This window comes from Oncorhynchus tshawytscha, linkage group LG32 (assembly GCF_018296145.1).
Source record: "Oncorhynchus tshawytscha isolate Ot180627B linkage group LG32, Otsh_v2.0, whole genome shotgun sequence".
Lineage (NCBI taxonomy): Eukaryota > Metazoa > Chordata > Actinopteri > Salmoniformes > Salmonidae > Oncorhynchus > Oncorhynchus tshawytscha.
The window spans coordinates 8,964,890-8,982,675 of NC_056460.1; the positions used below are offsets into that span (position 1 = coordinate 8,964,890).

General features: G+C 44.4%; 1 protein-coding gene across 1 annotated transcript; it reads right to left on the reverse strand.

Moving 5' to 3' along the window:
• Nucleotides 1-5,882: 5,882 nt before the first annotated feature.
• Nucleotides 5,883-11,397, reverse strand: LOC112230316 (zinc finger protein RFP). Its single transcript, XM_024396554.2, has 2 exons — nt 11,095-11,397; nt 5,883-7,677 (listed from the first exon to the last, which is right to left on the reverse strand). The coding sequence occupies exons 1-2, from the start codon at nt 11,241-11,243 to the stop codon at nt 6,000-6,002; spliced, it is 1,827 nt and encodes a 608-aa protein (XP_024252322.1). The 5' UTR covers nt 11,244-11,397; the 3' UTR covers nt 5,883-5,999.
• Between the last annotated feature and the right edge of the window lie 6,389 nt (nt 11,398-17,786).

A 17,786-nucleotide genomic window follows, 5' to 3' on the forward strand; every position in this document is an offset into this window, starting at 1 on the left:
TAGTCCCTGTTCTTGGTATAGGGCTACAGCGGCATCATCACCATTTACACATGCTCCTGTTACGGGGGCTGACCTTATTACGGGGGCTGAGTCACTGGCTTACTAGTGCTCTTCCATGCTGTCCCAAGGAGGGATGACTCACGTCGTGCCTTTTTTCGCTATACTCGACTTCAGTGGGTTGAGTCACTGACGTTATCTTCCTGTCCGGTCTGACGGCCCCTCGGGATCGTGCAATGGAGGAGATCTTCTTGGGCTATACTCAGCCAGTCTCAGGGCAGTAAGTTGGTGGTCTGTTGATATCCTTTTAGTGGTGTGGGGGCTGTGCTATAGCTAAGTGGTTGGGGTTATATCCTGCCTGGTTGGCCCTGTCCGGGGTTATCGTCGGACAGGGCCACAGTATCCCCCAACCTCCCCCCGTCTCAGCCTCCAGTATCTATGCTGCAATAGTCTATGTGCTTGGGGGCAAGGGTCAGTCTGTCCTATCTGGTGAAATTCTCCTCTTATTTGGTGTCCTGTGTGAAATTAAGTATGCTCCCTCTAATATCTCTCTCTTTCGCTCTCTCTTGCTCCCCTCCTGGAGTACCTGAGTCCAAGGACCATGCCTCAGGACTACCTGGCCTGGTGACTCCTGGTTGTCCCCAGTCCACCTGGTCTTGCTGCTGATCCAGTTTCTGCTGTTTTGCATGTGGCTACGGAACCCTGACCTGTTCACCGGACGTGGTACCTTGTCCTGGACCTGCTGTTGTCGCCCCTCTCTCTCCCTCTCCCTCACTCTCTCCCCCTCCTTCTCTCTCTTTCTCTACCGGACCTGCTGTCTCGACCTCTGAATGCTCGCATATGAAAATCTAACTGACATTTACTCCTGAGGTGCTGATTTGTTTCACCTTCTACAACCACAATCTGGCCTTAATGGCAATGAACTCTTATAATCTCCACCTGGCACTGCCAAAAAAGGAATGGCCACCCCTCAGAGCCTGGTTCCTCTCTAGGTTTCTTCATAGGTTCCTGCTTTCCTAGGGAATCTTTCCTATCCACCGTGCTTCTGCATTGCTTGCTGTTTGGGGTTTTAGGCTGGGTTTCCGTATAGCACTTTGTGACATCTGCTGATGTAAAAAGGGCTTTATAAATACATTTGATTGTATGACTCGCTGTGGTAACAGGGAATAAGCAGCAAGCAAAACAACACTCTCAACACCCTGACAGATAACCTTCATGACTCATGTTGGTGTTGAAGGGAATTCAAATGAAGATCTGATCGATTAATGTATGCTGTTTACAATCGATTTAGCTCTGGAACCGAGCCAGTCTCAGATATTTACACACATAAGACTCTCAAAGGCCAAGGCACTGTGAGCCTGTGGGGCGTGGGCACTGGACACACACGCTACTACACCACTGACAGGAAAAGAGTGTTTGTGTGTGTGTCTGAAATCCTTTAGTTTGCCTGCATGTGAGTGTCTTGGTGGCGATGCGTGTTATGCATGCAACTCCTGTTTTTTTTCTGTGTTTGTGTGCTTGAGTCAGTGTTGGTGTATGCATGTGCCTATTTCTATATGCGTTTCTGTATGCGTGCGTGTGACTCTACAGCAGCAGACAGATGGCCTGGTTGCCAGTCTGCTTTGGCCCTAATGGTGTGTGACAGGGACAGATCCGTTATGCCACGTCTTATTGGGCCCGTCACATCTCTGCCAAGGGCACGCATGACGAGCTGCCATGTGAGATTGGCTGGGAAACAGCCAGAACATTCCGAAAAGAAGAGGTTTATCCTCCTCACTACTGCTCAGCCTCGGTCCCGATTCTCCTCATGCACAGGTGCTGCGTTAAGTCATAGCAGCTTCATCACCGAGCTAGGATGAGCCACCTCAATCTGTTGTTTCTGATGAAATCCTTGAGAGTCTAATGAAAATGTTGTTGGGCTCTCCTCCCCAGGCAAGCATTTGCCATAGACATACTCTTTAATGTTAACCGTCTAAGACAGCAGACATTCAGCCAGTGCTAACGTCCTCTAGTGCACTGACGACATGGGAAAGAGAAGGACAGACGCGTTATAGGAATAACCATTCATTGGTCAACAGATACTGACAAAATGTTTTCTGAAGCTGAAATAACTGGATGTATTTGTTTGTCTGTGTTTGACCCATAATTACACAGTCCCACGCTTGCTAAGTATCACAGTACGTGGCGGTGTATGTTATTGTACACCAGGAAAGGATTTGTTTAACATTCAACAGGACATCCTTGTTAAGGGCCATTATGCAGTGAAATCATCTATATGCAAGCAGTAGGAGAGCCCACTTACAGCATGGCTGTAAGAGCCTTCTTGTAGGTGTGAGTGTAGTAAGTCATCTCTGTGTAGGTGATATTGTGCAATTCACCCTACATTGCTGACCCACATTTTATTATATTCCACCTAGTCCAATAACAAAAAGAACACCATTGCTGTTCAGCCTTACCTTTAAAAAACATGTTCATACTCAAACCCAGACACACAACCACAACAACTCAATTCCTTGAAAATGCTGCTCCATTTCGGCAGTCCGTGCCCTCTGACTCAGATAGCAGAACTTGGGCAGATCTCAACCACTGTTACAGTAACCTAGCTTATATGAATATCATTTTTCAGAGTCAAACTCAGACACACAAGACCCCAAAAATCAATTCCTCAGCAGAAGTCCTTCTCTTCTTCTGCAGTGCCCCCTGATTCAGGTAACAGAACCTGGTCCAATCTCCACCAGTGTTTCAGTGACGTACATAAGATCCCAATTAACAACATGAACATTGTCATGTTCTGACCTTAGTTCTTTTGTTATGTCTTTGTTTTAGTATGGTCAGGGCGTGAGTTGGGTGGGTTGACTATGTTCGTTTTTGTATGTTGTGTTTTGTGTTTGGCCTGGTATGGTTCTCAATCAGAGGCAGGTGTCGTTAGTTGTCTCTGATTGAGAATCATACTTAGGTAGCCTTTTCCCACCTGTGTTTGGTGGGTGATTGTTTCCTGTGTTGTTGTTTGTGTCACCATTCAGGACTGTTTCGTTTTTCGTTTTCATTGTTATTTTTGTATTTTGTCATGTTCAGTGATTATTAAAGTATCATGGACACTTACCACGCTGCGTATTGGTCCGATCCTTACTACTCCTCCTCAGACGAAGAGGAGGAAATCCGTTACAAACATGTAGGCTCTGACCCAGAAACGCACATCTAATGTCTTTGTCACCCAACCCTTAAACAGGTGCAGAATTATAATTACATTTGCCTTATTAAGTGGGCTTGACAGATGGGTCACCTTCACCACAGTTCACTTAATGGTGGAACTGAACCATTATCATTCTAATGTGTGTGGAATTATTAGTAATTGGTGCACTGCTATTTAGCTTTGTCACTACTGCAAACAACCGCATCTAGGACATTCTACTGTATAGTGTGGGCACATTGATATGTCAGATTCAGTAGGTGTTTTTTTATGTCAAATTATGGGTCAGTTAGATGAGGTGTGGTCAGAGTAGTCCTATACTGTAACTTGAGCCTGGCACAAAGCCACATTAGGCCTGAGTCAATAACCAGCATATTTATTTTCTTTCAAATACTTGGGGCATGATTGATTTAGCTAACATTCAGTGTTTCAGGTGGGCAGTTTTGGAACTATTCCTATTGGTTCCATTGTGCCGGCAAGGCAAAAATGCACCTGAAGTATTTGAAACAGCAAATGTACATTTGACCCAGGTTTGTACTACCTGCATATGACCTGAGATTATCATGTTTATGAAAAAGAGCTCAGAATCTACATTAAATAAATCACTTAGGCCTTTGCATTTCATCACAAAATGTGTTCAAGTAGTCTGCCTGAATTACTGGATGTGAAATGGTGTTTGCTGGAACACACACCTGCCTGTTGTTCCTGTCAGACCAGATCAGATTAGTTCAATTAACAATGCCAGGAATGCTGTTCCCCACACTCCTATTACAGCCATTGTTCCAACATACAGAGACTGATCAACACACACAGTTTAAGGAAGTACTTGTTCTTTATTTTCACATAATAAATTAGAGTAACAGTTGTAATCATACATTTTTACCAGGCGATTAGCTACTATACAGTAGTATACAGTACTTAAGTAAAAAATACTTTAAAGTACTACTTAAATAGTTTTTTGGGGTATCTGTACTTAACTTTACTTTCTTTTTTTGACAACTTTTACTTTACTACATTCCTAAAGAAAATAATGTACTTTTTACTCCATACATTTTCCTTGACACCCAAAATTACTTGTTACATTTTGAATGCTTAGCAGGACAGGAAAATGGTACAATTTATACATTTATCAAGAGAACGTCACCCTGGTCATCCCTACTGCATCTGATCTGGCAGACTCACTAAATTTGAAATATTTGAAATGATTTATACTTTTACTTTTGCTACTTCAGTATATTTCAAACCAAATACTTTTAGACTTTTACTCAAGTAGTATTTTACTGGGTGACTTTCACTTCTATGAAGGTATCTTTACTTTTACTCAAGTACAACAATTGGGCACTTTTTCCACCTCCTGAGTATACAGTGCATTCAGAAAGTATTCAGACCCCTTTACTTTTTCCACATTTTGTTACGTTACAGCCTTATTCTAAAATTGATTCAATTTTTTTCTCTCATCAATCTACACACAATAACCCATAATGACAAAGCAAAAATATTATTTTTTTAAATGTTTTGCAAATGTAAAGACAAAACAAAAATTGAAATATTACATTTACATAAGTATTCAAACCCTTTACTCAGGACTTTGTTGAAGCACCTTAGTCAGCGATTACAGCTTCGAGTCTGACGCTACAAGATTGGTACACCTGTATTTGGGGAGTTTCTCCTGAACTCCCCTGCAGATCCTCTCAAGCTCTGTCAGGTTGGATGGGGAGTGTTGCTGCACAGCTATTTTCAGGTCTCTAGAGATGTTTGATCTGGACATTCATCAACTTCTCCTGAAGCCACTCCTGTGTTGTCTTGGTTGTGTGCTTAGGGTCGTTGTCCTGTTGGAAGGTGAACCTTCACCCCAGTCTGAGGTCATGAGCACTTAAGAGCAGGTTTTCATCCATAATCTCTTTGCTCCGTACATCTTTTCCTCGATCCTGACTAGTCTCCCAGTCCCTGCCACTGAAAAACATCCCCACAGCATGATGCAGCCATCACCATGCTTCACCGTAGGGATGGTGCCAGGTTTCCTCCAGACGTGACTCTTGACATTCTGGCCAAAGAGTTCAATCTTGGTTTCATCAGACCAGAGCATCTTGTTCCTCATGATCTGAGACTCTTTAGGTGTCTTTTGGCAAACTCCAAGCAGGATTTCATGTCCCCTTTACTGAGGAGAGGCTGCCATCTGGCCACTCTACCATAAATGCCTGACTGGTGGATTGCTGCGGAGATGGTTGTCCTTCTGGAAGGTTCTCCCATCTCCACAGAGGAACTCTGGAGCTCTGTCAGAGTGACCATTGGGTTCTTGATCACCTCCCTGACCAAGGCCTTTCTCCCTCGATTGCTCAGTTTAGCTGGGCGGCCAGCTCTAGGAAGAGTCTTGGTGGTTCCAAACTTCTTCCATTTAAGAATGATGGAGGCCACCGTGTTCTTGGGGACCTTCAATGCTGTATAAATGTTTTGGTACCCTTCCACAGATATGTGCCTCGACACGATTCTGTCTCTGAGCTCTTCAAACAATTATTTTAACCTCATGGCTTGGTTTTTGCTCTGACATGCACTGTCAACTGTGAGACCTTCTATAGACAGGTGTGTGCCTTTTCAAATCATGTCCAATCAATTGAATTCCCCACAGGTGGACTCCAAACAAGTTGTAGAAACATCTCAAGAATGATCAATGGAAACAGGATGCATCTGAGCTCAATTTAGAATCTCAAACCTGTTTTTCGCTTTGTCATTATGGGGTATTGTGTGTAGATTGATGAGGATTTTTTTTTTAAATCCATTTTAGAATAAATCTGTAACGTAACAAAATGCATCCCTAATGTAGCACTGGGCCAGTCATATGACTGACAGGAGAGATGACCAGAGGGGCTATGTTTCTCTCACCATCAGGATACCCACAGTGGAAGTATGGATAGAGTTTCTCTCTGAATTTGTGGCCAGTGAAAGAGCAGATGTGAGATCTGGCAGTGGCATCCACATCATAAATGGAGACCCGACCCTCCTCATAATCCACAAATACCCCCACCTTCTGGGGTTTCTTTTTCAGGCTCAGCTGTACTTTGGGGTCATTAGCCTCATAGTAATTATTTGTGCTCAGCCCCAAAGTCCAGACTCCATCCTCAATGCTCAGCGGTAACCACCCCTGCCTATTGATGGATTCTGTGGCCACTCCTAAATCCCATTCAGTCTTGCCCTTCACCTGTACCTCATAGTAAAATTTCCCTGAGGAGAAGCCCTCCTTCCCCAGGACACTGTATATATAAGTAAACCTCTTTGGGTTATTTGAGAGATTCTGTGATTGGTCCCCACACCTCACTTGCTTCCCATCCACGGACAGGATTAGTTCAGGATATGCTGTGTCAGGGTCCAGAGTCACATCCACTGCATACTGCAGAATCTTCATCTCAGCTTCACACAACTTCTTCAGCTCATTCTCCATCTCATTACGAAATCTCTTTACCTCACTCGTCAGTTTGTCTCCCAGCTGAGATACAACTCTCTTCATGTACCCCATGTGCAGGTGGCTTTGAACACTGATCTCCGACCAGCCCTTGGCCTTTACAGGGAGACACCAGGATGGGGAGCTCTGGAGGAGTTGGAGATGGTCCTTGGTGTGTGTGAGCTGCCCCAGCTCAGAGCTTATCCTCTTCAGTTCAGTGATTTCTTGCTCCAGTTCTTTAATGATACCTTTAGCACACTTCTCTGAAGCTTCTTGCTTCTGCTCAATCACACAAATGAACTCAGCCTTACATTTATCAATGGAGTGAACTAGAGCGGTGAAGATCTGTACTTTGCCAGATATCTCCCTCTCAGTGTGTTTTTTGCTGAGATCTACTGAGTGTTTGATCTCCTTAACCTTCTGCAGTCGCTCCTGAATCATCTGCTTCACTTGTGCCTCTGTCTTCGCAAGCTGAGCCTTCCTTTGGTCACATTCTTCTTCCAGAGGTACGCTGTTATGAGCCTTGTGGTCAGTCTCAGAGCAGAACTGACACATACATATCTGGTCAGTCCTACAGAACAGCTCAAGGAGTTTGTTGTGCTTCTTACACATCCTGTCTTCAAGGTTCTTTACAGGGTTGATCAGTTGGTGTCTCTTCAGGGCTGGGGCTATTTGATGAGGCTCCAGATGAGACTCACAGTACGAGGTCAGACAAACCAGGCAGGACCTCAGAGCCTTGCGCTTCTTGCCAGTGCAGACATCACAGACCACTTCTCCAGGCTCTGTAGCAAAATCCTCTCTGTCTCTCACTATCAATCCCTTAAAAAGTTCTGCAACTCCTCTAAGTGTTCTGTTGACATCCGGTTCAGGTCTTATGTGGAATATCTGCTTACACAGGGGACACTGGAACAGGCCTGTGCTATCCCAGTATCCTTTGATACAGGCCTTGCAGAAGTTGTGTCCACATGGGATGGAGACTGGGTCAGTGAACACATCCAGACAGATAGAGCACTGGAACTGCTCTTCAGACAGGAGACTGCTGGAGATGCCATATCTGGAACACATACAGAATATAAACTATAAAGAACCCCCAAAACATAGGCTAAATCAGTTATTGGAATGAGTCAACTTCAATATCTTTGCTCACTAAACATACAGTGCCCTTCAGAAAGTATTCATAACTCTAGACTTATTCCACATTTTGTTATGTTACAGCCTGACTTAAAAAATGGATTAAATATATTTGTTTCTCACTCATCTACACACAATTCCCCATAATGACCAAATGAAAACATTGTTTTTAGACATTTTAGAAAATGTAATTGAAAATGAAATACACAATTATCACACCCCTGAGTCAATACATGTTAGAATCGGCAGCGATTACAGCTGTGAGTCTTTCTAGGTAAGTCACTAAGAGGTTTGCACACCCGGATTGTACAATTGGATAAAAGTGGAGACTCAGAGCTACAAAATGCTATATCATACACTGCGTTGAGGAACAAAGGGAAAGTAATTCTGCTTTGAAAGCACTTTTGAGAAAAAAAATTGGTATCTAGTGAAGAGCTCCTCTTTGTCTACACCCATTTAGCATCGTTCACACCCTCTTAAGCTTTACCCCCACCCCTCTCGTTTCTCCCTCAGAGCGTTCAGAGCGCACACTTGACACTCTGGCCGATGATTTGTTTACCTTAACATGAAAACAGCCTAACCAGCTCTGCTAGCAACAATTTTATTGCGCTTTTTTGCAGACGTTTACTGACACCACCCATATTCAACGCATTGTACACTTTAGCTTAAGACATGTAGCTATCTAGCTAGGTAAACAATGAACCAAGCTAGGTAAACAACGTGTAAGATCACAAGTGAATGTAACGTTAGCTAACGAGCCAGCCAGCTAACGTTTGCTAGTTAAACGACAATGAACATCATGTCGTTACTACCCTGCATGAATATGCTGGGAGCTTACCATCCAGGTTCAATGTTAACTAGATAACATTAGCTATTCCCTCCGCAAGGCAATCAAACAAGCTAAGCGTCAGTATAGAGGCAAAGTAGAATCACAATTCAACGGCTCAGACACAAGAGGTATGTGGCAGGGTCTACAGTCAATCACAGATTTCAAAAAGAAAACCAGCCCAGTCACGGACCAGGATGTCTTGCTCCCAGGCAGACTAAATAACTGTTTTGCCCGCTTTGAGGACAATACAGTGCCACTGACACGGCCCACAACCAAAACATGCGGACTCTCCTTCACTGCAGCCGAGGTGAGTAAAACATTTAAACGTGTTAACCCACGCAAGGCTGCAGGCCCAGACGGCATCCTCAGCTGCGCCCTCAGAGCATGCGCAGACCAGCTGGCTGGTGTGTTTACGGACAAATTCAATCAATCCTTATCCCAGTCTGCTGTTCCCACATGCTTCAAGAGGGCCACCATTGTTCCTGTTCCCAAGAAAGCTAAGGTAACTGAGCTAAACGACTACCGCCCCGTAGCACTCACTTCCGTCATGAAGTGATTTGAGAGACTAGTCAAGGACCATATCACCTCCACCTTACCTGACACCCTAGACCCACTCCAATTTGCTTACCGCCCAAATAGGTCCACAGACGATGCAATCTCAACCACACTGCCCTAACCCATCTGGACAAGAGGAATACCTATGTAAGAATGCTGTTTATCGACTACAGCTCAGCATTCAACACCATAGTACCCTCCAAACTCGTCATCAATCTCGAGACCCTGGGTCTCGACCCCGCCCTGTGCAACTGGGTACTGGACTTCCTGACGGGCCACCCCCAGGTGATGAGGATTAGGTAACAACATCTCCACTCCGCTGATCCTCAACACTGGGGCCCCACAAAGGTGCGTTCTGAGCCCTCTCCTGTACTCCCTGTTCACCCACGACTGCGTGGCCACGCACGCCTCCAACTCAATCATCAAGTTTGCGGACGACAGTGGTAGGCTTGATTACCAACAACGACGAGATGGGCTACAGGGAGGAGGTGAGGGCCCTCGGAGTGTGGTGTCAGGAAAATAACCTCACACTCAACGTCAACAAAACTAAGCAGATGATTGTGGACTTCAGGAAACAGCAGAGGGAACACCCCCCTATCCACATCGACGGGACAGTAGTGGAGAGGGTAGTAAGTTTTAAGTTCCTCGGCGTACACATCACAGACTAACTGAATTGGTCCACCCACACAGACAGCATCGTGAAGAAGGCACAGCAGCGCCTCTTCAACCTCAGGAGGCTGAAGAAATTCGGCTTGTCACCAAAAGCACTCAAACTTCTACAGATGCACAATCGAGAGCATCCTGTCGGGCTGTATCACCGCCTGGTACGGCAACTGCTCCGCCCAAATCCGTAATGCTCTCCAGAGGGTAGTGAGGTCTGCACAACGCATCACCGGGGGCAAACTACCTGCCCTCCAGGACACCTACACCACCCGATGTCACAGGAAGGCCATAAAGATCATCAAGGACAACAACCACCCGAGCCACTGCCTGTTCACCCCACTATCATCCAGAAGGCTAGGTCAGTACAGGTGCATCAAAGCTGGGACCGAGAGACTGAAAAACAGCTTCTATCTCAAGGCCATCAGACTGTTAAACAGCCACCACTAACATTGAGTGGCTGCTGCCAACACACTGACTCAACTCCAGCCACTTTAATAATGGGAATTGATGTAAAATATATTACTAGCCACTTTAAACAATGCTACTTAATATAATGTTTACATACCCTACATTATTCATCTCATATGTATACGTATATACTGTACTCTATATCATCTAATGCATCTTTATGGAATACATGTATCACTAGCCACTTTAAACTATGCCACTTTGTTTACATACCCTACATTACTCATCTCATATGTATATACTGTCCTCGATACCATCTACTGCATCTTGCCTATGCCGCTCTGTACCATCACTCATTCATATATCTTTATGTCCATATTCTTTATCCCTTTACACTTGTGTGTATAAGGTAGTAGTTTCGGAATTGTTAGTTAGATTACTCGTTGGTTATTACTGCATTGTCGGAACTAGAAGCACAAGCATTTCGCTACACTCGCATTAACATCTGCTAACCATGTGTATGTGACAAATACATTTGATTTGATTTAACTAGCGAAGCAAACAGCTGTGGGATATGAATAATCATTTCAGCTTTTCATATGTAATTGATTTGTAAAACAATTCTAAAAACATACACTTCTGTCTGCAACACAACTTAAAAGTCAAGGGGTGTGAAAACTTTCTGAAGGGACTGTATATAGAGTAGTAATAACTGTACATTCATTCCCATTTAGAGTAGTTCGTCACATTGAGCTGATGTGGAACATATTGAAACGGTAGGGTATGTTTTAGGATTTTATATAGAAATTAGTTTTTTTGCTAAAGACAAACAAGTAAACACAGGTTTGGAAACAGAAAGGGATGTGAAATTATCTCTTTACTCACCTTCGCTTGTATGTATGAATGTGTCTGTGTGGACACTGCTCTCTCCGCAACTCTGGTCCTAGTAGTGCAGCTGTGTAAAAGAAACTCTGAAGATAAGACAATATGTGTTTACATTCCACTTCTATCAACTCTCTGATCTTCCGTACCATCAGTCGGGTGACAGAATACCTGCATTGCAATGCTTTACTGTAAGTCTATTTCCTGCTAGCGAAGGTAACCATTCATAGATCACACCCTTATGTAATTTCAATCAATTCAAACTTTATTAGTCACATGCGCCGAATACAACAGGTGTAGACCTCACAGTGGAATGCTTACTTACAATGCAGTTAAAAAAATATGGACAAGAATAAGAGATAAACGTAACAAGTAAATAAAGAGCAGCAGTAAAATAACAATAGTGAGAATATATACAGAGGGGTACCAGTACAGAGTCAATGTGCGCGGGCACTGGCTAGTTGAGGTAGTATGTACATGTAGGTAGAGTTATTGAAGTGAATATGCATAGATGACAATAACAGAGATTAGCAGCGGTGTAAAGATGGGGAGGGGGGGGCAATGCAAATAGTATTGGTAGCCATTTGATTAGATGTTAAGGAGTCTTATGGCTTGGGAGTAGAAGCTGTTTAGAAGTCTCTTGGACCTAGACTTGGCGATCCGGCACCGCTTGCCGCAGAGAAAACAGTCTATGAATAGGGTGGCTGGAGTCTTTGACAATTTTTAGGGCCTTTCTTTGACACCACCTGGTATAGAGGTTTGCACTACCCTCTGTAGTGCCTTGCGGTCGGAGGCCGAGAAGTTGCCATACCAGGCAGTGATGCAACCAGTCAGAATGCTCTCGATGGTGCAGCTGTAGAACCTTTTGAGGATCTGAGGCCCCATGGCAAATCTTTTCAGTCTCCTGAGGGGGAATAGGTTTTGTTGTGCCCTCTTCACGACTGTCTTGGTGTGCTTGGACCATGTTAGTTTGTTGGTGATGTGGACACCAAGGAACTTGAAGCTCTCAACCTGCTCATCTGCAACCCTGTCAATGAGAATGGGGGCGTGCTCGGTCCTCTTTTTCCAGTACTCCACAATAATCTCCTTTGAGGTAGTAATTAATGCAAATTAATTACTTAAAATTACTTAAAAATCATACAATGTGATTTTCTCTCTGTGAGAGATTCCGTCTCTCACAGTTGAATATATATACAGCCGTATATATTCCCCCCCAAGCAGACACATCGATGGCTCTGAACAAACTTTATTTGACTCTTTGCAAACTGGAATCCATATATCCTGATGCTGCATTCATTGTAGCTGGGGATTTTAACAAGGCTAATCTGAAAACAAGACTCCCTAAATTGTATCAGCATATCGATTGCGCAACCAGGGCTGGAAAAACCTTGGATCATTGCTATTCTAACTTCCACGACACATAAGGCCCTGCCCCGCTCTCCTTTCGGAAAAGCTGACCACGACTCCATTTTGGTGATCCCTGCCTATAGACAGAAACTAAAACAAGAAGCTCCCGCGCTGAGGTCTGTTCAACACTGGTCCGACCAATCTGATTCCACACTCCAAGACTGCTTCCATCACGTGGACTGGGATATGTTTCGTATTGCATCAAACAACAATATTGACGAATACGCTGATTCGGTGAGCGACTTCATTAGAACGTGCATTGAAGATGTCGTTCCCATAGCAACGATTAAAACATTCCCAAACCAGAAACCGTGGATTGATGGCAGCATTCGCGTGAAACTGAAAGCACGTACCACTGCTTTTAATCAGGGCAAGGTGACCGGAAACATGACCGAATACAAACAGTGTAGCTATTCCCTCCGCAAGGCAATCAAACAAGCTAAGCGTCAGTATAGAGACAAAGTAGAATCTCAATTCAACGGCTCAGACACAAGAGGTATGTGGCAGGGTCTACAGTCAATCACGGATTACAAAAAGAAAACCAGCCCAGTCACGGACCAGGATGTCTTGCTCCCAGGCAGACTAAATAACTGTTTTGCCCGCTTTGAGGACAATACAGTGCCACTGACACGGCCCGCAACCAAAACATGCGGACTCTCCTTCACTGCAGCCGACGTGAGGAAAACATTTAAACGTGTCAACCCTCGCAAGGCTGCAGGCCCAGACGGCATACCCAGCCGCGCCCTCAGAGCATGCGCAGACCAGCTGGCTGGTGTGTTTACGGACATATTCAATCAATCCCTATCCCAGTCTGTTGTTCCTACATGCTTCAAGAGGGCCACCATTGTTCCTGTTCCCAAGAAAGCTAAGGTAACTGAGCTAAATGACTACCGCCCCGTAGCACTCACTTCCGTCATCATGAAGTGCTTTGAGAGACTAGTCAAGGACCATATCACCTCCACCCTACCTGACACCCTAGACCCACTCCAATTTGCTTACCGCCCAAATAGGTCCACAGACGATGCAATCTCAACCACACTGCACACTGCCCTAACCCATCTGGACAAGAGGAATACCTATGTGAGAATGCTGTTCATCGACTACAGCTCGGCATGTAACACCATAGTGCCCTCCAAGCTCGTCATCAAGCTCGAGACCCTGGGTCTCGACCCCGCCCTGTGCAACTGGGTACTGGACTTCCTGACGGGCCACCCCCAGGTGGTGAGGGTAGGCAACAACATCTCCACCCCGCTGATCCTCAACACTGGGGCCCCACAAGGGTGCGTTCTGAGCCCTCTCCTGTACTCCCTGTTCACCCACGACTGCGTGGCCACACATGCCTCCAACTCAATCATCAAGTTTGCGGACGACACAACAGTGGTAGGCTTGATTACCAACAACGACGAGACGGGCTACAGGGAGGAGGTGAGGGCCCTCGGAGTGTGGTGTCAGGAAAATAACCTCACACTCAACGTCAACAAAACTAAGCAGATGATTGTGGACTTCAGGAAACAGCAGAGGGAACACCCCCCTATCCACATCGATGGAACAGTAGTGGAGAGGGTAGTAAGTTTTAAGTTCCTCGGCGTACACATCACAGACAAACTGAATTGGTCCACCCACACAGACAGCATCGTGAAGAAGGTGCAGCAGCGCCTCTTCAACCTCAGGAGGCTGAAGAAATTCGGCTTGTTACCAAAAGCACTCCCAAACGTCTACAGATGCACAATCGAGAGCATCCTGTCGGGCTGTATCACCGCCTGGTACGGCAACTGCTCCGCCCACAACCGTAAGGCTCTCCAGAGGGTAGTGAGGTCTGCACAACGCATCACCGGGGGCAAACTACCTGCCCTCCAGGACACCTACACCACCCGATGTCACAGGAAGGCCATAAAGATCATCAAGGACAACAACCACCCGAGCCACTGCCTGTTCACCCCGTTATCATCCAGAAGGCGAGGTCAGTACAGGTGCATCAAAGCTGGGACCGAGAGACTGAAAAACAGCTTCTATCTCTAGGCCATCAGACTGTTAAACAGCCACCACTAACATTGAGTGGCTGCTGCCAACACACTGACTCAACTCCAGCCACTTTAATAATGGGAATTGATGGGAAATTATGTAAAATATATCACTAGCCACTTTAAACAATGCTACCTAATATAATGTTTACATACCCTCCATTATTCATCTCATATGTATACATATATACACTGTACTCTATATCATCTACTGCATCCTTATGTAATACATGTATCACTAGCCACTTTAACTATGCCACTTTGTTTACATACTCATCTCATATGTATATACTGTACTCAATACCATCTACTGTATCTTGCCTATGCCGCTCTGTACCATCACTCATTCATATATCTTTATGTACATATTCTTTATCCCCTTACACTTGTGTCTATAAGGTAGTAGTTTTGGAATTGTTCGCTAAATTACTTGTTGGTTATTACTGCATTGTCGGAACTAGAAGCACAAGCATTTCGCTACACTCGCATTAACATCTGCTAACCATGTGTATGTGACAAATAAAATTTGATTTGATTTGAAGTGTACCTATGATAAAAATGACAGACCTCTACATGCTTTGTAAGTAGGAAAACCTGCAAAATTGGCAGTGTATCAAATACTTGTTCTCTCCACTGTATGTACTGTCACTGTGGGGATGACATCCTTGATGCACTTATTGATGAAGCCAATGACTGATGTGGTGTACTCTTCAATGCTATCGAAGGAATCCCGGAACATATTCCAGTCTGTGCTAGCAAAACAGTCCTGTAGCTAAACATCTGCTTCATCTGACCACTTTTTTAAATTGATCTAGTCACTGGGGCTTCCTGCTTGAATATTTGCTTGTCAGGAGGATAGAATTATGGTCAGATTTTCCAAATGGAGGGCGAGGGAGAGCTTTGTATGCATCTCTGTATGTGGAGTAAAGGTTGTCCAGAGTTTTTTTCCCCCTCTGGTTGCACATATGACATGCTGATTTGGTAAAATGGATTTAAGTTTCCCTGCATTAAAGTCCCCGGCTACTTGGAGCGCCGCCTCTGGGTGAGTGTTTTCTTGTTTGCTTATGGCAAAATACAGCTCATTCAATGCTGTCTTAGTGCCAGTCTCTGACTGTGGTGGTATGTAAAACAGCTACGAAAAATACAGATGAAAACTCTCTAGGTAGATAGTGTGGTCTACAGCTTATCTTGAGATACTCTACCTCAGGCGAGCAATAGCTAGAGACTTCCTTAGATATCGTTGACAAGCTGTTATTTACAAAAATACATAGTCCGCCGCCCCTTGTCTTACCAGACACCGCTGTTCTATCCTGCCAGTATAGCGTGTAACCAGCCAGCTGTATGTTGATAGTGTCATCGTTCAGCCACGACTCTGTGAAGCATAAGATGTTACAGTTTGTAATGTCCCGGGGGTAGTTTAATCTTCCGCGTAGCTCGTCGATTTTATTCTCCAAAGATTGCACGTTTGTTTGCAGAATTGAGTGAAGTGGTGGTTTATTCGATCGCCTACGAATTCTCAGAAGGCAGCCCACCCTTTTGCCCCTTTTTCAATGTACCTGTTCTTTAAAACCCTTTTGCACCATTCATGATATGGCTTCACCTTTCAGGTATGAAAACCAGCTTTAAAAGATGAGGGAAGGCCTACTCTTTAGACCAAAATCTGGTTAAACAACAGCTTCCCAGTCTTAGAAAAATAAAGTGGTTTATGGGTAAAACAGGAAATAACGGCAAAGTATAAAAATACTTTTAAAAAATCATATTTTTGACACGTAATCGATGTGACAACGCTGTTTGAGGAGATGAGGTGGGGGAGGCTCATTGTTATGGCAAGGTGTGTCATCAAAAGCTCTCTGGATTAACGAGACATTGGCATCACTCCAGACTTGAACATGTAACCCATGTGGTTGGAGGTGAAGGAGTGAAGATCCTGATCAATAAGGGGAAAGAAAGTTGAGTGCTGAGGGAGGAAGTATTCTGTTTTTTTTTCGCAGCTTAGTGGAAAACACTTCCTCTTTGCATTTGTAGCTGTTATGCAAAAATGTGTTTTCAGTCAGTTGAGTTTTGCAACGCTGTACAGGATCCACATAGCTACAATTGTCCGTTCGAATTTTCTGGCTAAGCCTGTTTTGATTACCTCATGAAAGGTGCAAGAACAATGTTTTTTTCTGCAGTAGGCCTCCCCGTCGTGGGAATGCTTGAAAACTGTCTCCCTAACCTGGTTGTAAGGAAGAATACAATCCTCCGGCCGGTCTCGGAAAACTCAGAAATTCTCCTTTGTTTGCTGCTCATGCACAGTTTGACATCACCACAGATAATAAAACCTCCTGTCTCCAGTCTCCAGTCTCCTTCCCTTTTATACTCTACCATCACCATACAGTCTGATGTATTTCAGCACAGCGTTGTCAGTTTGCTTTTAAACTGACAGGTGCTTGACCCACAAATGCTTGATGCATTTTGGCGAGGCTGTCAGAAGTCCTTTATGCAGTCAGAACCACCAAGTTAAAGTGGATTTCCATACAATAGATGGCCGTTTACTGATAACGAACTTAAGTAATTGAATAGTCGGTCAAAGGAGACATTTGAATAGAGTTACTATTGCAGTCCATTGGCATTGTAGTGTATTAATATATGTTTTTCTCAGTGAACAGATGTCATGATTATATGTTGTCCTTCACACTGTAATGTATTAATCATACCAGTCAGATTGTTGTACTTATGGGGGAAAGTGATCACAATTGGCATGCACATAAAAATTCATTAAAGAAGTTTTGTCAAAAAATGCGTGTGTGTGTGTGTGTGTGTGTGTGTGTTTGTGTGCGTGTATGGTTGTTGGCCCCACTTCTGAAATTCTCTGTAAAAATCCACTAAAAGCAGACATGACAACTAATCCTAATAAATCAAATAAATCAATAACTGCTCCAACTTGTTCTCTGCATCCCTGATTCCTGACCTCAATACTGGCCTGAAAAAGCCACAACAATAAGAACGCGATGTACATGGGCAGAGAATGGTGAACCCACTCTCAATACCGCCACAACACAGGCCCTCCAACCCTCCCCGCCTCATTTAACCAGGAATTAACACTGCGGCTGCACTGCATAGAAGGCAGCCCCCTGTGTTAATGCTGTGAAAAGAGCAGTGGTCAGTGGATCAGCAGAACAGAGGGTCAACACAACACTGTGCTGTTGTGAACCAGGCTCCCTAATGGCTGGTGTGCCCAGGTGAGAAAGGGGTAAATATTATTTACCCAAAGACACCCTGTATCAG